General features: G+C 39.1%; 1 protein-coding gene across 1 annotated transcript; it reads right to left on the reverse strand.

Moving 5' to 3' along the window:
* Positions 1-19,164: 19,164 nt before the first annotated feature.
* USP26 (ubiquitin specific peptidase 26) lies at positions 19,165-21,693 on the reverse strand (the record flags this gene model as incomplete). The annotated part of the gene is made up of 1 exon (XM_080910274.1): positions 19,165-21,693. One exon carries the CDS (start codon positions 21,691-21,693, stop codon positions 19,165-19,167), a length of 2,529 nt encoding a protein of 842 aa, XP_080766400.1.
* Positions 21,694-24,688: the final 2,995 nt, after the last annotated feature.

Consider the following 24,688-nt stretch of genomic DNA (forward strand, 5'->3'; position numbering starts at 1 on the left):
AACTTCACTAAGTAAGTATGAGCCTTGAATGCATAATTGCTATCATACCAGTTTGTGTAGGACCAGCCTTGTGAGAAATAGGAAATTCGTGTATGCTGTGAGGGAAAGCTCTAAGTAGAAAAAGAGAAGTGAAGGTGAATACAAGGCAATTTTAAATTTCGATCCTTTGGGGGAAAGGCAAACTAGAGGGTGTTACGGAATGGAGGGTTCTAATAAATGGAGAGACTTTGGAGGCTGAAGGGGTAGATATAAAAGTGAGCTGTGTGAGATGCAAAGAAGCAATTGGAAGCAAAAGTGACACATGACAAAATGAACCAGGCCCACTACTGCATAGAGGAGCTGAAGAACAATGGGATTTTAGTGTGTGTGCACATGCATGTATACATGTATGTGTGTGCCCATGTGCATGTGTACCAGAGGTCAGCCTCAGATGTCATTACTCCTCCAGTGCTATGCAGTTTTTGTTTTGACAGTTTCTCTCAGTGGGACCTGGAGCTCACTGAGTAGACAAAAAACGCTGGCCAGGGAACCCCAGAGATATGTCTCTGTCTTCCCAGTGCTACTTAGATATTGAGCTTTTATCACCAAGCCTGGCTTTTGTTTTTTATGCCTGGGTTTTGCCACTGAAACTGGGGTCCTCATGATTACTGGCAAACACTTTACTGACTGCCCATCTCCCCAGTGTCAGAGTGGCTTTATTTTTATGGAGGAGAGTGGGAAACTATGTGCCAGAAAAACAACACAGAAGGCTTCTCCCTGAAAGGCCAGTGTGGCAGCCAGCTCACCAAATTCCAGTAGAAGAAAAAGCATACAGGTTTTTCATGATAGGTTATGAAAAACAGACTGCCCGAGAAGCAACTGGTAGTAAAATACCCTGGAGGACTGGCCACACAAGCCATTCACAAGAAAGTGCCCTCTACAGTAGGAGTGAGGAAATGATCCTATTTACAGGCCGGGCTACTGTGCCACTCCATGATAATAGATGCTATCAATGAAGTCCCCTTAAGTTCTAATTCACAAACTCCCCGTTATAGCATCTTGGATACATTGTTCAGGACTTCAGAACACAGCTGTGCTTCTGAGAATTGCTGTTGGTGCTTTTTGAGATGTTAGTAAGGTATGCCTGGTTTCTCTTGTGAGCTATCTATGAGCAGCATGTAACAAACGTGCCAAAAGATACCCAACTGTCATGCCACATACATGAACAGCTTATTTAGGAATCCACTATGGTAGGAAAAAATCTGTTGTTAACATTTTTTCTCATCTCCTTCTGTTATAGTCCTGTATGTTCTATCTTCTTTTCACAGTCAAAAAGTACCTACATATATGTTTGCAAAACAGAGAACAGAAACCAGGTATCAGCAACGCCTCCACTTTTATATGTGTGTGGATATTTAATATAAATATTAGCTATAAAGTATGAACGTACATCAGAATATTTCAGTAAAGAAGTTCCAGACACTCAACTTTGTAACAACTTAGTTTTTAATGCCTCTTAAAATTATTGGAACGATATCAGCAAATATTTTTAAAGAAGTAAATTTCTTACCCATAACTAGCTAAAACCTTCCCAAATAAATAAAACGCCCAGATAATACAAGCCCACACTCATTCAAGTGAGGGCATAAGATATTATAGAAATTGGGAACAATTACATGGGTATTTTGAACCATAGCCGGCCTGGGTAGATGCTGATAAAGGGAGGCACAAGAATGCTCCCCAGAGGACATGTTAATGGCTTGCCAATGTGCCACAAGTAATCAAGGATGGCTATGAATGTGGCCAAACACAAAATAGTGAATTTACCCTACTTTAAAAATTATTTCTATTTTTTTTTTTTTGTGTGTGTGGGAACGGTAACTTGATTATGCAGCTCTTGAGCATGAATTCTGTAGATAACAGTGTCATGTTGCAATGTCAAAAGATTAGACATGTCCAGGCCCTAAGATACTTGTTCCCACGAAACACAGAGTTCAGTAGCAGTAGGCATAGAAAATAATCACAGGTATAAGAAAATAATGGTTACATCAGAAGCTGAGCATGATCATGTACTCCTAAAATCCCAACACTTAGGAAACAGAGGCAGGAAGATCAGTAGTTCAAAAGACACCCTTGGTTAATATAAGCCCCTTAAAAATAAAAACATAACTGTTCTATCAGGCCAGTACCTAGAACATTCCTCATCACCATCTACTCTTTCATAATGCAAACCAGCTAACCTTTTCTACACTAAAAAACGGCCGAGGGAGTATATTAGTATAAACATCTTAGATGTCTCACTCAACAGAGCTTTACAATTTTGAGTTTTCTAATAAGCTCTTCTCATGTTTCATATGTATGTGCAGCTTATTTTGAAACTTTTAAGTGAAATATTCTAAAGAGAAGGATCAAAAGTGTTACAAAGTACTGTAAAGGGACCTAATCACCTTTAAATATTCAGAGATGATGTTATTTTAAACCTACCTGATATTAAGTCTTTCACATTACAGATAGACCTAGGATTGGAGAATGTGCTTTTTAGACTATTTTCCAAGACTCAGAAGGCTGAGGCTCAGGCATTTACAACAGCAAATGGACAAAGCCCTGATGATACTGAGGTGACATGTAGTCTGTTAGCTATAAGTCCATCTATCTCTACATGGTCTGTGGATAACAGCCCAAGTTCACAGTACCATTTCTATGTGCAATGTTGACTCTGGCCAGTAGAGGGCACTTGAGGGACACTGTGGAGGAAACTGCTTTAGTTTCTGCTAATTGTATTGTGGAGTGGGTCAACACTGTTGAAATGAGGATGTTTGGGGACATATATAGACAGATGACTCAGAATAAACACATGCCATGGGGATATCAGGTAAACAATATGATATACCCAGCAAATGTCAGTCTGATTCTTTCAACAGCCACCTGAGTACTTGCTGGATGAACTGATAAAGTGGCCACAATAACAGGGATGGAGGGTTTGCATAGACAAAACAACACAAATTTCCTCTCAGGAACCTAAAGCTTTCTACTACTGGGTGTCTAACCTCCTGATGATGAAGATGTGCATGAAGAAGTGGATATGCTACTCATTATCAGGAGGGCCAGTAGGCTACCTGGTAGCAGATCTGTCTTTACAAAGAAAAAGTGGCAAAATATTGTCCTCTTTTACTTGGACAAAATTTGTGCATATAATAAATGTTTATCCTCCAAAGTAAAGATTCTTCTAGCCTTGTCATCTATAGACTCACAGACTGCCTAATATAACACAGTGACATTGCAAACAGCCTTCCATCGCACCAGTGAATGAATGCATCTCAGCAAGGACAGTGCAGCTTTATACTTATGACCATAACTAGTCTCATGGAATAATCCATCCAGTTGAAACGTGAACAACTTGATAGGAAATTGAGTTGCAATGCCAGTGCCTTACCTGGATTGTATTTGAATCTCATAAGATGATATTTGCCCAGAAACAATAATACGATACCTTTTTCCTCATTCTCAGCTATGGATTAAAAAAAATCATACGTGGACAGCTCTACCTTCTGAGATTGTGATTTTTATTCTTTAGCTATTTTTGAGACTAGCTCCCAGGTGAGACTGCTTCCATATGAGAGTTCAAAACAGGGGTTCCACTTCACTGGAGGGAGAGGGTGCCAACTACACATTTTTGTCTCCTTGTGCCATTGAGCAAACTGGAATTATCTCTAGGCCAAGAAATACAGCTCAGAAGATTAAGCGATTGCTACTGAACCATGAGGATCAGAGTTCATATTCCCAGAACCTATGACACCACGTATCTATAATCCAAGTACTTCTGTGTGAAAATGGGAAGTGGGTAGGCTAGCTACCCCAGCATACAGAGTACAAAACAAAAGACCTTTCCTCAAACAAGGTAGAAAGCAAGAATTGACACATAAGGGTGTCATCTGACCTCCACACATGTGCCCACACTAAAATTCATGCATACACAAGTTGCACATCTACTTTTAAAAGGTGTCTAATATTTTTATTTATGTGCATCAATGTGTTTATGCCACATGTGTGTGAGTACTCATACAGGCCAGAAGAGGGCCTCAGATCTCCTGGAACTGGAATTATAGGCAGTTTTAACAGCCCCAAGTTGATGCTTAAGCAACCTCTAGAAGATGCCAGTACTCTTAACTGCCCAGCCATGTCTGCAGTTCCCAAGAGAGGCTAATCTACTAATTGGAGTGACTGACGTAATCACCAAAGAGAAATTGGGTTGATGCTACATGGAAGTTTTAGAGGAAAACTCCCCAAAAGCTGGGAAGATAGCTTAGTTGGTAAAGTGCTTGCTTTGCACGTATGATAACTGAAATTCCAGTATCAAAGTGAAAAGCCAGTGGTCCCAGTGTTCGAGAACTGAAGTACGAGGTCCCTAAAAGCTGACCAGCCACTTGCTAAGTGTCTTAGTCAGGGTTTCTACTCCTGCACAAATTGATTCAGCTTCCACTTCCACACTGCTGTTCGTCACCAAAGTCAGGACAGGACCTCACACAGGGTAGGAACCTGGAGGCAGGAGCTGATGCAAAGGCCATGGAGGGGTGTTACTTACTGGCTTGCTTCCCCTGGCTTGCTCAGCCTGCTTTCTTATAGAACCCATGTCTACCAGCCCAGGGATGGCACCACCCACAATGGGTTGGACACTCCCCTCTTTATCACTAGTTGAGAAAATGCCTTACAGCTGGATCTCATGGAGGCATTTACTCAACTGAGGCTCCTTTCTCTGTGATAACTCCAGCCTGTGTCAAGTTGACACAAAACCAGCCAGTGCAGTAAATGCCAGCCTGGTAAAAGACTCATCCAAAGGATGTAAATGGATTTTCTGTGTATAACACCTCAAGTTTTCTTCTGACATTCCCATGAATGAATAAACAGTTAAAGAAATCCATATCTTTTAAAGAAAAACTTTAAGTGGCCTATTGCAACTTGGAAACCATTCTAACCATAATATCTACAGGCATAAGAAAAGAGAGAAAATTTCTGTTTTCCATTTGATTAAGGTATAATATAGGTTAGAAGGGAGTAGATGTTGGCGACTGAGGTGAATGCACAGCATAAATAGACAAGCAACCAAGGGATGTTTTTATTTAGGGTCTGCTGATTTCCAGAGCAGTCAGTAAAAAGATCCTTTGCAGTCTGAACTCAGAAAAGGCAGAATGGGTGAAGGTTCAACGACTTGAGGGATGGATAGAAGCCAGTTTGATCAATGTTAGTTGGTGTTTTCCTACAGTCCTCAGCATCTACTCACGGATCAGTTGTATTTACATCAAAGGCGATGGGAATCTGGAGCCTTACCTTGTTATAGGTAAACAAGGCATGCTTGTAGATGTGAGGTAGGTATCAATCACATGAGGAAAGGTAATCAGTGTTTTACAGGGTTATTTGCTAGAAAGCACAAGTGTGGGATGGTCAGAGCTGGTGGTACATGGCTCCAATCCTTGTACTGGAAAATGCTGATCTCCCTCTTTTAGCAGTCATTAATTACTTGTAGCCGTGTGTGTGTGTGTGTGTGTGTGTGTGTGTACACACACACTGCTTGTGGTGATACTACTTTCCACAAGAGCCATAGACTATGCAACAAAATCCCTGGTGCCAGACATGGGAATCCTCCATTCAAATGTATGTCAGGGGAGCACAAGAAACTTCAAAAACAATATAGGTTATTGCCATTGCCCTTAATTGCCTTCCAGAACTTGAAGGAAAACCCTATCACTGGAGACAGGACTTGGACACACTTCAGACACAGGACTTGGAGAAATCGATCTGGAACTGACCTGGAAGCCTCCTCCCTGAGGACTGGCTCTCATAATATCCAAAGCTGTCAAGGTAGAAAAGTTATCAACACTTCTACCCAACTGTAAGCCTTATCCATCTCTCGTTAGTTTTATTTTATCTATCTATCTATCTATCTATCTATCTATCTATCTATCTATCTATCTATCTATTTTTGATTTTTAGAAATAGGGTTTTCTTGTGTAGCCATAGCTATCTTGGAACTAGTTCTGTAGTCCAGGTTGGCCTGAAACTCAAGAGACCCGTCTGCCTCTGCTTTGAAAGTGCTGGGATTAAAACACATATACCACCACCACTTGCCTGAATCTACCATTATTTAAATGGAAGTGATTACTCTAAATATATCGAAATAGCTTTCAATAAACATATACTGAGCTGAGTTGGAGCTTGTGTTCTTAATGACCTACCTCATATTTTTGAAGGCAGATATTTAGGTTCTACTTTAGTGGTTACTTATGTAATAACATATGAGACACTTCATAATTTTTTATTTGGTTTTCCATTTTTCTTTTAATAATTTATTTTAGGTGCATTGTTTTGTTTATATGTATGTCTGTGTGAGGGTGTCTTTATATTGGAGTTACAAACACTTGTGACCTGCCATGTGGGTGCTGGGAATTGAACCCAGGTTCTCCGAGAGTATTCAGTGTTCTTTTTTGTCTTTTATTTATTTAATTGTCAGAGCTGAGGGCCTTGCATCTGCTAGACAATCACTGCACCACTGAGCTAAATCCTTCTAACCCCCCAAAAGTCAATATAAGGCTCATTTCATTTGCAATTTACCCCTTTGGATACATCTGTGCAACTTTTAATAGATTGATTTTTTTAAATCGTGTGTTTACATACATGCTTGCAAGTCCCTGCCTGCAAAGTCCAGGAAAAGACACCAGGTCCTCTGGAGCTGAAGTCACAGGAGGTTGTGAGCCACCAAGTAGGTGCTGGGTCCTGTGTGCTCTTAATCACCAAGCCATATTGCTAGATCCTCTATGAAATATCTATGCTCACCCAAGTTATCAAACCCGTCTTTAAACATTCTCCTATCAATGCAGGCAACAAAAATCTGCACCTTCTATATTTGCTCTTCAGTCCTGTTTCTCTGGTCCCGTGCATGTTACATATACATATGTACACCTTAGACTCAGAGAACTGTTACCTGAGTACATTGTTTTGAGGTTGGCTGGTAGTAATGGGGATGAAAAAGCAAACAGATGATTGATGGGCTATATGGTGGTTGAGACAGACAACAGAGTTAAAAACTGATGTTTTTATTCTAAGATTTTGAAAGCCCCACATATTTTCTGTCCACAACTATGTTATCCACATTTCTCTTGTAGTAGAAACAAAGTGCTCAATTAATCCTTGTTGAGGTTACCCAAATGTACTTTAACTGAAATATTTTCTCTTTGGGGTATTTGTTGAAAGTCTTTGTAACCTGCTCTATGTACCCTTATTCCCGGTTAGGAATTGTCTTTGGTAAGTGTTGTCGGGAATAGTACCAATAAAAGCCTGCTACTCCATGCTCCCTGTTCTCTGCACATAGCCTCTATGTGTAGACTGCATACATTTTCCCTTATTCATGCACTCCATCCTGGAGCACCCTGAGTGTCCCCATTTCTTTTCTTCTTCCACATACTTACTCTATGGTTAATTTAGAGGGAAAAAGCATACAATCTCATGCACCCTGAATAGATACTTTATCTGTTCAAAGATATCATCCTTACCAGTACATTTATTCCCAATTAAATTTCTTTTCTTTTTCAATTTTATTGGATATTCTTTGTGTTTTCATTTCAAATGTTATTCCCTTCCCCAAACTAAATTTCAAATACTAACAGTGAAGGTTATGGAAGGTAGTTAGCAAGCTTTCCATATATATATACATATATATATACATACATACATATATACATAACATAAATATATACATATATACATACATGTACACACATACATACATATATAAATGTGTGTGTGCTACATATTATATAATGTAGATAATGTATATATACATAATGTATATCACATCTACACACACACACACACACACACACACACACACACACACACATATATAATTTAGTATTTCAGGCTTCAAGCTTTGTGGGTCCTATATTTTTTCATAAAATCTAGACTTGGCTGTTCTTGCAGAGGACCCAGGTTTCGTTTCTGGCATTCATGTTGTTAGTCTCATAACCAGCTGTAACCCCAGCTCCAGGGGTGTCCCATGCCTCTGGGCTCCTCAAGCATCTGCACTCACTTGCTCTTACCCACACGATATACATTATTTAAACATAACCCTCTTTTGGAAACATGGCTAGAGAGATGGCCCAGCAGTAGAGCACTAGCTGCTCTTGCAGAGGACCTGGGTTTTATTCCTAGCTCTCAACAAAGCTGCTTATCAGCATCTGTAACAGCAGTTCCTGGGAATTCGGCACCTACTTCTGGCTTCCATGGGCACTAGGCATTCATGTGATGCCAATACATATATACAAACAAAATGCTCATACACAAAATAAAAATGAATTTTTAAAAATGTAACTTTTGGGGCTGGAGAGATGGCTTAGTGGTTAGGTGTGCTTTCCTCTTGCAGGTTCCCAGCACTCACATGGCAGCTCAAGCCATTCCTAGCTCACAGCTTCATGTAGGCAAAACAGACACCCACATAAAATAAGACAATTAAATCTAATTTTAAAAACATAACAACTTGGTTGTTGCAGTTAGGGCATAGGTTAAAAAATTGATATGACTATGTCCAATAAACTTATTCATAAAAATGTCAGACTACCCACAGTGCATGGTTTATTGATTCCACCCTTCAGTTTTGACATCCCAGTGTCCCTAAAATAACAAGGCAAAGGCAATTGTCATTCTGCTGCAATTGTCACTCCTCCAACTCCCCCTACCTATTTTGTATTTTTGTGGCAGAAAACCTTGTGTTGTGATGTGAAGACAAGGCTGGGGAATAAGTATTCCCAGTGTGAGCCTTGGTGTGGAAAGTTAGAGATAATACCGTGCTCAGGCAGAAGCACAGATACACCGTAACTGTTAGGAGGAGTTTGAGATGTGTACAAATGGAATTAAGAGGGAAATCAGATGATGTGACTGTCAAATGAAAATACTCCATTCTTTTTGGAAAACTAGTAATTTCACTGTTGTGACTGCTACACCAGAAACCTAAAGGGACATGGTTTTGTCTATCCATGATGTCAGAATTTCTTGAAGAACAATAAATTCATAAGGTTTGGCAGTTTCAATGACAGCAATTTGTCATATAATCCACCTACCTTGGTACCCTGGCTGAGGCAATTGTATGTTCTTTTAATGCTAATATTAAGTTGCACTCGGTATACATGAACTAGATCTATATGTCTATATGCATGTATATGGTTTACAGAATGCAAACTAAAGCAGCTGCAGCAGAATGCAAGAGGCTTCAGAAGAAGGCTGAGAAAGAGACTGTATTGACAAAATGGTAAACTGGGCCAGTGATAGAACAGTGTTGCTGAAGTTGGTTTTCATGGAAAAACTGAAGTTTTGTTATGGTTCTCGTTGTTGTTTTAAAAAGTGTGTCTCATACAGGAGGAATGGGGCTGCCATCCCAGTCAAAAACTCTGACCCAGAACTGTTCCTGTCTTTAAAAAAAACTGCAGGGACAAAAATGGAGAGATGGAGGGGAAGGAGGAAACAGCCCAACTTGGGATCCAGCTCAACGGGAGGCCCCAAGACCTGACACTATTACTGAGGCTGTGGTGCTCTTACAGATAGGAAGGAGCCTAGCATGGCTGTCCTCTGAGAGACCCAACAAGCAGATGAAAGAATCAGATGCAGATACTTATGCCCAACCATTGGACAGAAGCTGGGGACCCCTGTGAAGGCTAGACGACAGCTCTCACATCTTTAAAATTTTGGGGTCACAAGGCAACTTCCACTTCACTGTTTCTTGTTTCAATGTCTGAAATCCACATGTGATCTCCTGGGCTCCTCAAAAATGCTTGTATCACTTCTTCAGCTCTGCCCTCTGTCACACTCTAAGATCTGGTTGACTCCACTCCACTGATGTGCTGAAGAAGCAGAGGAGGAGGGAGACCCCATAGGAAGACCAGCAGTCTCAACTAACCCAGAACCCAGAGATCTCTCAGACACTGAGCCACCAACCAGGCAGCATACACTAGCTGATATGAGGCCCCCAACACATATACAGCAGAGGACTGTTGGGTCTGAGTTCAGTGAGAGAAGATGCTCCTAATTCTTGAGAAACTTGAGGCCCCAGGGAGTGGGGAGGCCTGGCATGGGGAGGAGGACATTTGGAAACAGAGGCAGGAAGAACGGAATGAGGAACTGTGGGAGGGTGAACCAGGAGGAAGGTAAGGACTGGACTGTAAAAACTTAAAAGAAGTTTAAGAAATGGAAAACATGTGGTGAGGCAAGCAATGAGTAGTCTGTCAATATCAGGAGACCCAGTCAAGTCAGTATCCTTGGTTTTTGACATGCATACCGGGTACCAGATGATAGTTTAATATTAGGACATACCATCAATGTAAGGTGTCCATCAGTTTATGGGATCCTTTGGTTGGTCTGATGTGTCCAATAACTTCTTGAGCCTCCTTTCCCTGATTGGATTTCAATATGCCCATGTACCCCTAGTTTCATTTCATCCCAATAAACTTACTTCTTCCGAATCTTGGGAATAAATCATGTATCAATCTGTATTAGATGGGGGGATGCCTGACAGATGATAGAGTTTCTAGGTCCCTGTATAGGCTATAGTTATCCTTGTGAGTCTCCTAGGGTAATGCACTGCTTGAACAACCAGTTTTATACAATATGGAATCATTTAAGAGTAGGGCATAGGGGAGAGAGTGATATCTCAGTGGCTAAGAGCACTTGCTGCTCTTTTAGAGGACCCAGACTTGGTTCTGAGACCTACATGGCAGTTTACAACCATCTGTAACTCCAGTTCAAAGGCTGGATGCCATCTTCCAGGCTCTGTGTGAATCAGGCATGTATGAAATGTACTTACACACATGCAGACAAACATGCATAAAAGTCATAATAGTAGAGCATAAAGTTTAAATAATAGTAGAGCATAACCTGATTTCAAGAGTTAGGCACTCAACTTTTAACACCAAATTGGTATAAAACAGTAATTGTTCTTGCAACAGTAAAACTGAATTGTTGGTTGAATTTTACTTAGTACCCTGAAGCAGCTTTCCTATGAACTGGGTTTTTGTTTTATCATTATTACTGTCTATGTGAAATTTTGTTTCTAAAAATATTCTTATCCTGTAAAAATCTAGCATTATAGCATATAGTTTTCTTTTACAAAATAGATTATTTTTCTCATCCTTTTCTGGGCTTCTGGATTTTGCATATATGATGTCTGCCAACATGGATAGGGTATATGCTATTTAGCCAGATAGTAACCTAGGGATTGCTATGCAGGTATTTTGTAAATGTGGTTATTATCTACAATCTAGTTGACCAAGTAAAAATACTATGGGTGGACCTAGCTAAACCAGCCTAAAGAGCAAAACCTGATTTTTTTCCTTAGGTTCTGCTTCAAGTCTGCAGTAGTCTCTAGCATGGCAGTTTGCCTTGTGGATTTTAAACTCCAAACTAGAATACTTAACTCCTAAATTTGGTTCCAGCCTACTGTGCTACCTCTCATACTTCAGACTTGCCATCTGTATCAGTCAGTGTTGTCAAGATATACATAGCCAGTAGGATAGGTAGGTAGACAAATGGTGATGGGTAGATAGACTAATCTCGAAGGATTGGTTTATGTGATTAGAACAGTCGAGAAGATTCATGAGCTGAACTGTAATAGCTAGAAGTCCAGAGGAACAGATAGGTGCAGTTCCAGCACAAATTCAAAGGTCTGAGAACCAGGGAAGTATTAATGTTTGGATTTCAAGGCCCACTGACCAAGAATGCTTGCCTGAGAGCAGATGGATGTACCACCTGAAGCAGAGAACAAATTTGCCTCCCATGTATCTTTTTAATTCGAATCAGGGCTTCAATAAATTACAATGGCCAGCTCTATTTGTTAGCACAATCTACTTCTATCAAGTTAAGTACTAATATTTCCCAGAAAATCCTCCATGATATACCACTAAATGTTTACCAGCTATTTAGGAACTCATTTCCCTTGTCAAGCTAACACATAAAATGAATCATTTCAGTAACATCATTTCAATTATATGTATATAGGTGTATATATAGGTTATACATTGACATATACACAAATTTTGTTGCTCCTGTTAGTGTGGCGAACCTTAACAGAAAGAACACATTATGGCTCAAAGAGTGGCCTAGCTATACTACTCTTTCAAACAGAAAAATGAGAAAGCATACCTACATGTTGGCTAAATTATTTTTGGCCATTTATTAGCTAATTTACCTCCTATACTAGTAATCTCAAGCACTGATTTTTAAATTTTCTGTTAATAGAAATCAATCACTTTCTCCTTTTGGTGGCAACTGTGGTGTGCACACGTGTTCATGTGATTGTGCATGGATGTGGAAGCCAGCAGTTTAATATTTGGCTGAATTGCTCTGTATCTTATATATTGAGACAAGTTCTCTTGTTGAACCTAGAGCTTGCCTATTTGGCTAGTCTAGATGGTCAACTTGGCCTAGGAATATTTGTGGGGGATGTTTAAGTCAACCTTGTGAAGGAAAAAGAGGGATGGAGCTAGGCACCACAGGCTCCTGTAACTCCTGGAAGGGTCCTGATCTACTGCATTAGAACTAATATGGCCTGGGAACACCAGCAAAAAGAAACTGAGGCCAAGGTGGTAGCTACTTCTTGGAAGTTCTCAGATGATATGCCCTGTATTCCTCTTGAGCCCAATGAATAGGGCTTTCATTAGAGCATGGTGACAAGATACAATTGGAAAGATACAAAGTGATTCAGGAGCTTGAGACTGGCTCAAACACTGTATATAAGTGTGTGGGCTAGGCAATAAAGTCAGATCTACAGCCAGATGCTAGTGTCTGTAGGTGGATTTCCTAGGATTAGTCATATGACTCCACTGCTTCTCATGCCCCACCCCCATCCTGTTCCCAATGATACCTACCCAGTCTTCCACTATGCAGACAAGGCTTTCACATGGATGCAGGGTATGCAAACTCCAGTCCTTATGCTTGTATGGTAAGTGCTTTAGGTTATCTCCCCAGGCCTTGAACACACTACTAAGTTATAGAAATAAACATTTCTGCCATTTCACCTTTGAAACATTTTTAGAGGGTGGATCAAACTTGAGCAATGAGCCAGGATGGTAGGTCATAAATTGAGGTGCCAGAGTGATATACATTGTATCTGTTACAGATGCATATCTTGGCTGAATTGTAATCACCTAATAAAACCATCTGGAAGTAGCTTCTCATGTTATCAACATAGCAAATTGAAGCATGAAAATGAAGTGACTGCTTATCTCTCAACCTCATTTTAGAGAGATTAAATGTCAACTGGGGTACTTTGATTCTAAATCCAACAACCTTTGCAACATTTTAAATAAGTACATTACACCAAATAAAACCCAAAGGGCTGGAGAGAAGGCTCAGCAGTTAAGAGCACTGGATGATCCTCCAGAGTCCTGAGTTCACTTCCCAGCAACCACATGGTGGCTCACAACCATCTGTAATGGGATCTGATGCCCTCTTCTGGTGTGTTTGAAGACAGTGACAGTGTACTCATACACAAAGTGATAAATATTAAAAAACAAAGAAATGTCACATTAAAATCTTTTGATTTAATTTTGAATATTACAACTAGAATGTCCCGTAGATTCCCATCTGTCTGGACCAACTAGTGGATTGGAAGTTAAAACCAAAGTTCATTAAGGAATCCCTGTAAATATCTATAGGATTTACAAACCCTCTATGTTGTATGTATGAGGGGCACATTCTTAGGCCCTAGAAAACTAGAAAGGGTCCCAATCTTGAAGGCCAAGATTCCAAATCTGCTGAAGCTTTAATGACAGCCTATTGATAAGAGCTTACTACTTTACTTGAACTACCAAACATGAACCCACTCTCTGTAGGACAATATACTCAGAATTTAGGAAAGCCTTGACCAGTGTATGGAATGATAGGCATGCAAAAGTGGGCTTCCAGCAGTAATCCTTAAAGGCACAAGAAAGGTGAAAACCAATGGCAATGCATCAATGTCATAGTGACATGGATAACAGGAAGGACAAATTATTCCATAATACCATCTGGAGGGTCAGTCATTAAGCAAATACGCACTTGAGCAAGGCTCAGGAGCAAAGAGTCAGGCCACTGTTGTAAGCCAGGGCCTACAAGAATGTAAGAGCAAAGTTATTCCAAGGTTTGGCTGGGGTTTTGTAGGTCACCAGGGACCACATATTCTGGGTTTGTGGCTGAGGACAGTATACTATAACCTGGTACTCTCACATCTGCACAGCCAGTCCATCTCAAACTGGGAGTAGCAAAAGAAGTCCCACTTACAGTATAGTTGAGATACCTTGTATCAGGAGCTAATGATTAATGTCCTTTGTGAGGAAAGTATTGAAGTAGTATACTTGAAGGTGAAGAATACATGATACCTAGCAGTTTCTATACCCACTAGCTGATCAGCTTCCACACTCATTTGGTACATATACTGGAATGCCTTTGCATCAAAACAACTCAATATTTCTACCTAACTTAATACAGCAATTTTACCTTTTATTAAGGTTCTCATTTTTTTTATAAGAGTCTCATGCTCACTGTAGCCAATAACAGATAAGGTAGCCTATAATATACTTGTGCATAATCTCAGAAATTAGTACCAGAATAGTAAAATACAAAATACATAAATGCTGAATATAATAGGAATATGCAAACTATAGTCCTTATTTTTCTAATTGTTGTTATTTTGAGTTTAGTTACCTATCTTTTTCTGCTATCCAAAAAAGAAACTCTTAGTAGTTTTAAGGTCTTAGCATGGTACTATGTCCCAAATTGCACTTCAGAGTAAATCAGTCTGCCTTTGTGAGATTTCCTTTACTTCTATCGGTGATATATGAAATCATATCACATAAAACAGTACTTATACCAGTCACTAGTAGCAAATGTTACTGGTAGCAAAAATTTATGTTTCTGATTAGAAAACAATGCTATCATAAACCATCTGCATGGGCCCAGTCTAATCATAATGGTTCTTAAACATGAAAAAGCAAACAAAAGAACTCAGTCCAACATGGCTGATTGAGATTCAGAAATGAGGATAAGTACCAAGGACTGTGGGTACCTAGAAAAACACAAATTGTCTTTAGAACACCAATGATTGCAGCATTGCTAGCAACTTGATTTCAGCCTGCTGATACCAAATCTGGACTCCTGATTTCTAACAAAAATATAATAAAATTTCTGTTATTCTAGGTTCTTGTGTCAGCCTGTTATAATTTTTTAAAAGAAATGAATCAGCATGTCTTTTGCTCCTGGGATTACCTAGAAGTATGATCAATAAATTAGAGAAATTGTTTACATCTATAATAAAACCGATTGAGTCAATGGTATAATTTTTAATATTTTATTTGAAACACATGAGCAGTACACAACCAAAACTTCCTCCTTTATCTGCCCTATATTTATAAGTGCTACATGATAAAGAACATTTTAAGTATAAAAACTCCCCATCAAATGGTCTTGCAATCTCAAAATAAAAGATGTTCATCTTTTGTATCTTACAACTCTTTTGGCCAGGTGTTGAGGATACATGCCTTCAATCCCAGCATATGGGTGGGTCTCTGAATTCCAGGCCACCTAAGGTTGCATTGTAAGACTGCAGAAATAAACAAAGAAAACCCCATTAACCCCCCCATCCAACTTGTCCCCTTGAATTCTGTTCTAAAATCTATGTATGTACACGGGCTCAGAATTAACCATACCAAAAGACTGGAATTCAGAAGCCCAATCATGTTAGATCATCCCCACAGACATTTCTTTGTCATATCAAAACTTATTGCTCAAGTTAGATTTTTTTAGGTCTTACTAGTCTGTGTTAAAGCAGGTATTGTATACTCATTAAAAGAACAGAATACCATGCTACAAAGATGAAAAAAACAATCCATAACTCCTCTTCTTATGTTGAATGTACTGTTCAGTTTTGCAGATCAAGTCCCAAGCATTGGAAGTTCCTCTCTTTACCTAAAACTCCCAACATTATCCTCAACTGTCTCAGTGTTAGAAAAATTGAACAATCTCTCTTTCTGTCTATAATAGTTTCATCTGTAAGAGTAACTCAGTCTAAGACTCTTATTATGTACATGCTTCAGCACATCTCAGGTCTCACTTAGACTTCCTAGTAGATTCTACACTCTACCTAAGGAAGATAATCTCAAGCGTTTAAATCTGTTTTCCTCTTAAAGGGCATTGTCTAGGGCTGGAGAGATGGCTCAGAAGCACCTACAATGAGATCCAAGGTCCTCTTCTGATATCTGGGCAAACATAGAACCCTCAAATACATAAAATACAAAACCAAAAGGGCATTATCTAACTTCCCTAACGCACTAAGTTCTAATCCACACCTTAAAAGGCCACTAGAAATAATGCTATCAGAGCTAGACATGGTGGCCTCTACTTTTAATCATAGCACTTGGGAAGCTTAAGCAAGTAGATCTCTGATTTCAAGGCTAGTCCTGGCCTACAGTGGCAAGTAAAACCATATCTCAAAAAAAGTAAAAAAAAGTAAAAAAAAAAAAAAAAAAAAAAAAACACCTACAACCAACTGGAATTTAATGCTACCTCCTATTTTTTAGGGGGTAAGCTCATATTGACCAAGGTAGCATTGAAAACCTATTCCTGTGTGCATGTAAGATAATATAGTAGCCCAATCAAGTCTCTAAAGCACGTATATAATATCCTAGACACATAGCTTCAAAGGCAAGAGAATACATTCCAGAAAGCACAGGCTTAACATTAGAAGTGTTAAGTCTGATTAATAAGTGTTTACAGAAAATCATGCTTAGGATGCACATGGCTTTCCCCACATGTCAAATCATCCCACAGACATTTTTCATGTTATATCAAAGCTTATTACTCAAGTTAGATTTCTTAGGTCTTACTAGTCCATGTTAAAGCAGGTATTGTGTACTCATTAAAGGAACAGAATACCATGCTACAAAGATGAAAAAAAACAATCCATAACTCCTCTTCTTATGTTGAATGCATGAAACTGTTCAGTTTTGCAGATCAAATCCTGGTATATAAAAGTCCTTCGATGTTACCCAAGTGCCTCTTTGAGAAGATCAAAATAGTGAAGTGGGCTCAGATCAAGAGCCAAAAGGATACTTGTTAACTGACCAACAGAAAGGCATACCAACTTCTTTAGCATAAATCAGCTTTTCCATCCTTAAGATCAAGGTCTGAGGATACCCAGCACCTTTGCTTCCAAGGAAAAGGAGGACTTCTTAGTGTCCAGTGTCATCTATAAATGTCCAAGTGATTTCAAATGTTTATCAGCCTCACTTAACCTACATTGCCAGGATTTTGTTGAATTCAGTTGACATGGTCCCAATACATTTTAAAAAGCCAAATCCTAACTAACAAAATATTTGTATTTTCATAGGAAAAAAATTTCACAGAATTCTAGAAAACCTCCTTATGAAATGAGCAACTAAACAGTAAAAGGTACTACACATACAAAAGCAGGGACTCCTAAAATTAATTGAATATAAGAATGTCCGTTGGATTACTGTCCTCTATCTTGAATTTGGGGATCAGTAAATCTGCAGCAGAGTCCATGTATCCCAAGAGTTGCCATCTTCCTGACAGCGTTGATCATGTCATTCTTAAAGCCACTGCATTAGAATACAGGCAGTGGGGTGGGCTTGCTCTTGTTTGGCAAGAGTAAAGTTCTGGCTTCTCCTTGGGCCCTGATATGCTGGTGAGTCCATGCTCAGACTCCGTGGAAGGAGAAGCAGAAGCACCTTCAAGATGGATGAGAAGGAATCTGTGATGAAGAGAATCTTGCTTCCAGAAAATATATATTTGACCAGAACAAGAAATCTTCTCCCTCTGTCTCAAGTTCTCAGTGATGCTGCAGCATTTACAGTGCTTCCATTTTTGATGAAGAGTTGAAGAGCAGCCTAGAAACTGTCATTGGAGCCTAGAAGTAATCAAAAAACCATAGATGCCTTAAGCAAGCCAGGAACCTAGAGAGGGCTGCAGTCAATGAGCAGTTACCAGAACTATCATTTGAGAAAGGATATCCAGTGAGGAAGAACACTCAAAGGCAAAGCATCTTGGCAGCTGGAAAAAAGGGTAGGTGATAATGAAGCAGGATGCTCTATCAAAGAGCAGCAGGCCAGACTGGAGAGCTCAGATTTCTACAAAGTCATCACCTAGGAGTATCAGAAAGACACTGAAGAGGGGGAAGCAAAGTTCAAGCAGTATGAATAGCATCCAGATGGGGCATATCTGCAGAGCAAGATCCTCCAGTTATCAGCAGGCTTTCTACTGATCTACTCTGGCCAGCTAATACATGTATTGTGTCAACCATCCCAAATCAAGCATTCTGGAGAAAAGAGGATACAGCCGTCCCTAATCACCTTCAGTGTTAGTAATTCCAGAGGCAGATTTTTTTTCTAATAAGAAAATAACCCAATTAAAGACAAGACAAAGTTTTGACAATAGTTTACAAAACCAAGACCTACATCAAAGAACAGTAAGAATACTGATCAGTGTTAAGGAAAACCCCTAAAAATGAACATGGCCCTCTCCACTTTTTTGTATTTTTTTCCAACATGTACAGTCATAAAATGTCCTCCTCTCTCTTCACTTCAGCTCCACCTTTAAGTTTCATCCACTGTGAGAAAGCCAGGAGAGAGTGAGAACATTAAAAAAATGGAAAGATTGCAAGAGAGCAGCAGGTTGGGGTAACAGTGCTGGGTAGACTCATCTGAACTGTGGTGTGTCGGGGTATGTGCTTTTTTTCTTGTTATGTAAAAGCTTTTTCATCATCATTTATTATGCTGGCCATGCAAGAAAGAAGGCAGAAATGAGAGAAAAATGTACCTTTTACTGGATAGTTTATGACCATAAACAAAATAAGCCATGTTAATCAATATAACAGGAACTTTGGGTTATGTAACTTCCATATTAAATACTGAAAAATCTCACTGTCAATAATGAATTTTCCGATAAAAATTTATAAAAAAGGCACAGTTCCAAACTTGTATGAGAGAAGACAACTCATTAGCATGAAGATTGATGTGGTCAGGGTTGGAAAGGAGCTTTCTCTATAAATGCTCGTTGAGCTGTTGGTCCTGGGCTAATTATCTGTTCTTCTCTATCCAGTTTAAGTGAGGCATTTGGGTAGACATGTCCTATGAGGCTTATGCTCCTCTTACTAACCTAACCCTCGAATGTGCTGGAAGATTGAGCTTCCTTTGCCAAGAGCTCTTCAAAGATGTCATTATGCATGTAAAAGAAGACATACCCAGTAGAAAGCCTCTCATTATATACAAATTCCTCTTGGACACTTGTCACGTGCAGATCACTGTAAGTGTACCAACTCTGCTTCCTGAAGTCAAAGGCATCACTGATATAGTGACCTCCATTGGGACTGTTCCCAATGTGGTTGATAATACTAACGAGTCTGTAAACGTTATCTTCTTTTTGAATTAACTTTTGTGGCTCCACCTTGCTTGTAGGCTTTGCCTTCTTATCAAAAACATCACTGTATCCAGAGCTCTTACTGGAATCTGATGAGCCCTGTGAGCTTAGACTACCATTCTGGGTATGTGACACTATAGTTTTCCCAAGGTTTTCTGTCTGTTCCTGGGAGGTTGGTTTTGGACGGCTTTGAGTAAGTGCCTCTAGGGAGGCCTGCCTATCACTTCTCTCCTCATTACATTTCTTGGTCTGTTGGCACTTTTGCGATCTTTCTGGAATTCTGAGGTCATTATCTTTAGTAGCCTCACTGATGCTACCAGAATCTACATTACCAAGTATATGCTCTTCCTCATGTTTCTCAGTATCATTTGTAAGTTCTGACTGGACTGTATTTTCCGTGTCACCTTTCCCTGGTTCTTCCTGCTGTACTTTTCCACTCAACACTTCAGAGACTCTCTTTCCATTTTGTGCTTCTGACTCCTCTGATCTAATGTTTCCAGTTGGGAAACCCTTGTATCTTGAGGTTCTCACTGAATTGCATGACCACTTAAGTATTTCAGAACCTAACTCTTCAAGGGGTCTCAGTAAGTCAAGATTCTTAACATATTCATGTGGGTGAAGGGGCAGGGGTGGTTTGGTGCTGTTGTTGCAGTGACAAGACAGCTTTAAGTATTTGGAAATAAGGATGTGCTGCTCATCCTTGTTCATTATCTGAAACTCATTAAAGCTATAGCGTTTCAGATGAACAATAATAACCCTGGGTAGCCGGCCAAACTTATGCAATGCAACAGATCTGTTGTACAAACACCGTTCACACCTATGCTCAACTTCTTCTGCCCTAAAGAAAAGATCTAAACTGGATTGGATAGACAAGTTTGGGTCTTTTATTCCTTGAGGGATGTTGATAGACAAGTATCTACTTGGCTCTCTCTTAAAAACAGTCAGGCCACAGGCTTTACAAAAAATGGAGCTCAGCAACTCAAATTCAAAATTGTCAGTAACAGGGCACACAGGCATTTTGTTGATAGTAGGATAATTAGCAAAAATCTCTTTAAGTAAACAATAATCTCCTGACTCATTTTCAGATTGCCACATCGTGGTTATTTTTTGGATAGTCTCCTTCAACTGAACTAAACAGAAACTTAAAAATTCATGAGCATCATTCTGCCTGTCAACTGCAAACACCTCTCCAAATATCGGGAGGGCTTTTGTAATACCTATAAGTAACTTCTGTCTAGTTCTTGCATTGTAAATATCTTTCAAAACAAGCAGTTGCATCAAGCGCATGTTAAAATCATCTTTGGGAGGTTTAATCCACGGGAAACCCTGATTGAATAAATCATTAATAAACAGTGGAATTGAGCATAGAGACTGTAATACAACGTTTATATAACAAGTGTTCCCCACATTAGGCAGGCCTTGCCACGATTTCTCTGGGTAAAGTAAGAATGTCTTCATATAATCATGCCAATCTAGGCCATTCTCAATATAGTGTGTTTCCAACAAAAATGGGGAAAATAATTTTGTAATGAGATCATTCAGATCACGAATATCCACGCTACTATCATCAGGATAGTTAGTCTCAAATGGGCATCCAAACCCTGGCTTAGCGATTTCTACCGCTCTCACACCCCTTTCTTTCCCCTTTTCATTAGATATAGACACTACTAAATTTGCCTCAAATTCTCTGAAACTACCCCTCTTTTCTGAATCAGGTAAAAATCTTTTCCTCTTTATGAATTTTGTTTCTAATAATGCTACATTGTTAAGTGAGGCTGATGAGGATGGAAAGAAAGGCAACTCTCGAAACATGCACATTTCACTTTCTTTGAGTGATTCAAAGCACTTAATACTTGCTTTCAAATGAACTTCTGGGGATGAAGAATCATTCAACTCCTGTGAGCTTGTGTTAGGATCATCAGATCGCTCATCACTTCTCCTGGCTGCCCGAAGACTACTTTGATAGATTTTGTCTAGAAATCTCTTCAGTCGTCTGGCATCATTAGTGGTAAGATTTTCAACAAACAAGAAATCGTTATTTCTAAAAGTCAAATGTAGGTAATTCTGGTCTTCGCCATAGGTTCGAAGGACCACACTTTTAATATTATTGTATAGTTGCAAAGCCTTAATCTTTCCAGTGCTGAAATAGAGAATAAGTTTAACTTCCCTTTTTCCTATGAATGTCTCAATGAATGCATTTCTTGACTTGGACATTCCTGCCTTTGCACTCCACAGCTGGACTTGAGCATGAATCAGTGAGGGATCCATACTTGATTACTAAAAATCTTGAGGTTTCAATTTGTTTTCCAAGTTCACCTAAGGACACAACAAAGAAATTGTATTTAATTTTTTATACGCCATGACTATTTTTAATGTTGGCTTTACACCAAAATTTCTCATATTGTTCTGGGTATTTGACCCTTTAGTGTCTAATCGACACCATTTGAGAAAAAATTCTTACATTTTCAGTTCTGAAAGAAATTCTTATAAAACACCCAAACTTCATTCCTATACACTTTTCCTGTGCAGTATTGTATTCCATTCTAATGGAATTTCACCTTTCCATAGAAACCCTAAACCCTTAGAGGACTTTTAAAATAGTTAAAAAGCATACCAACAGTATCTTGTTTATATACATATAATATGCTAATCTTCCTGTCACAGAATGACCAAACATGGAAACCAAAATAAATCTGTAAGCAAATAGAAGCACTACAATAGCCCTTGCCCCAACTGCAGATAGATAATCCTTTATGAGTAGAGAAATTCATGCATGAGATACTGAGTAAATCTATGAACCTCCTTCCAATGACAAGTACATCACCTTCTTTAATTTGGCACTGAGGAAATTCCACACATTTTACCCTTCATTGCAAAAGTCACAAAGTAATAGCTTTCTAAGGTGATTTCAGCAGCCAGCTCTGCAAATTTACCAAGTTAGTTTTCTTTACTCAAATCCAGTAGGAAAGCTCAAGTTTAGCTATATGTTATAGTACATTCTTCAAGTGAAAAAAAACTACACTGTCAATCCTGAGAACCAAAGTAAGTTTTACAAAGCAAGTTTAGAAATAGATATAGTTAATTACTGAAAATTTAGAATTCCAGAGTAACCTGGAGGAAATCAATGATATCGGACTTTAGTACAAATATTTACATCAGAAAACATGTTCAATGATCCCTTGGAAGCTGTGCTTTCTCCTAAACAGTTAACATTGTCCCTCAGTATTACCTACGCTGTTAGCTAACTCACCAAACTGTTAATATCAGAAAAAAGAACTTCTGATTAACCTGTGTTCATATTGGCAGTACATAAAGTTTTTGTCAGTGAAGTAGCTGTGGTCACCCATATATAAAAGTAGACATGCTCCCAAGTCAAACAATGATCATACTGTTTCATCTTCTTCATAGCAGAAACTTTCCATATAATGATATAGGCATAGCAGCAAATTTAAGTTTTCTACATTTCGGGGTGAGGGTGGGGAAGTTCAAGAAGTAGTAGTCCTGACTATCCTGGAAATCACTCTGTAGACCAGGCTGGCCTTGAACATACACAGTTCCGCCTGCTTTTGCTTCCAGAGTGCTTGGGTTATAGGTACATACCACATCTGACTTCAAATTCTCTAGATTATCTACAGTTCACTCCCTTTCTGTGGATGCTAAGTTAAGCTTTCAACAATTTTCTGTCTTAATTGGTCTTTAGTTTGTTTAAACATTTAACAAAACCTACAACTTAATATTCAGACCTACATTCAGAATTTCTATAATCCCAGATCAATTTTTACACACAGAGACAGAGAGAGACAGAGACAGAGACAGAGAGAATGAATATGAATGAATGATTTACCAGGCATAGAAGAGTACAACTGAGCAGAAATCTAGCCACATAAACTATAAGAGAAACACTGTCCTCCCAACATGTGCCCTTTCTAATGATACAATATTCTAAATCCTCCTGGAATTTTTACTCTCTGTATTCAAAAAAGAACAAGGAGCTAAGCATAATGTCACAAGTCCTCAATCATAGCAGGGAGGGGAGGGAATGGGTTAGAGGAGAGCTAAGAGAGGGGGACAGACAGGGAGGGGAGAATATAAAGAACAACCTCCTAAAAGTAAAACAAAGGAAAAAAGATAAACTATACTAGTGTTAATGGGAGTAGACTCTCTTCAGAAAAAAACAATGATAATATGGGAGAGTCTATGTTCTAGATGGGAGAACAAATAAATAAAATGCCCATTCGGGAGAACTGTAAAGCATCTGTACTGAAAGACAGTACTGAAGGCACAGTAGAAGAGCAGGGGAGCAAATGGGTTGGGAACCTTGTTAAGCAGTTCCAGGTCTTAAGACTCACAGGCATGAATGTATAATGAGAGCAATCATTAGTTTGTTTACTCCAGTGACATTTAACTACTTAGTTGTCCTAGTGCAACGTGTAAAAATAAGAAAAAGATTTTTAACTTGCTGGTGCATTCTTCTCATTCCAAAGATATCTAAGAAAAAATGCAGTGCTATAGGAATAAAGAAGGGTACGCTCATAAACATGGGTTTTAAAAATGATGATGTGGTAGAGATGTCCCAACAGTTCTGAATGCTTACTATGTTTAAAAAGAGGACCCTGTTTAGGTCTCAGACCTCATATCAGGTGGCTCACAACTGATGTTAACTCCATCTTCAGGAATATGATGTTATTATGTCCTGGACACTGTGGATACCTGCACTTAATGTAAACACACCTACACATAGACACACACAACACACATGAAAACGAAAATAAAATTTTGAAAAGTAACATGAAAACAGAGGACTTGGGTCTGGCATGGATCTAAAGGGACTTGGATCTAAGAGGACTTGCTGCCATGCTTTGCAATCAGAGTTCAATATCCCAACCCAAATGTTGTATCTGTAAGCAAGCAAAGAACAGAGGGCAAAGCTGAATTTTAGGTATATGTGGATTGGGTTGAAAGCAGGCAGGCTCAGGCATAAAGGGTAGGCAAGTGAGAACTGATGAAAGGAGAGAAGAAACCACCCTCTCCTTTTTTTCTACCCTTCAAAGTTTAGGTTAAAGTCAACATAGCAAGAGGTACATGCCTCTAGAGCATTAGCAATTAAGTCCAGTCAATGTTTGTTCTCAGCCTTAGTATGCATGGCTTTTCAAATTGACTGGATCAAGACAGATTTGCTTCTTGCCTTTTAAAGGTGCATTTCCACACTCAGTACACATCCAAGACATTGTATAGCAGAGAAATGCCATTACTTTGCCTCTTA

Source organism: Micromys minutus (genome assembly GCF_963924665.1).
Source record: "Micromys minutus genome assembly, chromosome: X".
NCBI classification, from domain to species: Eukaryota; Metazoa; Chordata; class Mammalia; order Rodentia; family Muridae; genus Micromys; species Micromys minutus.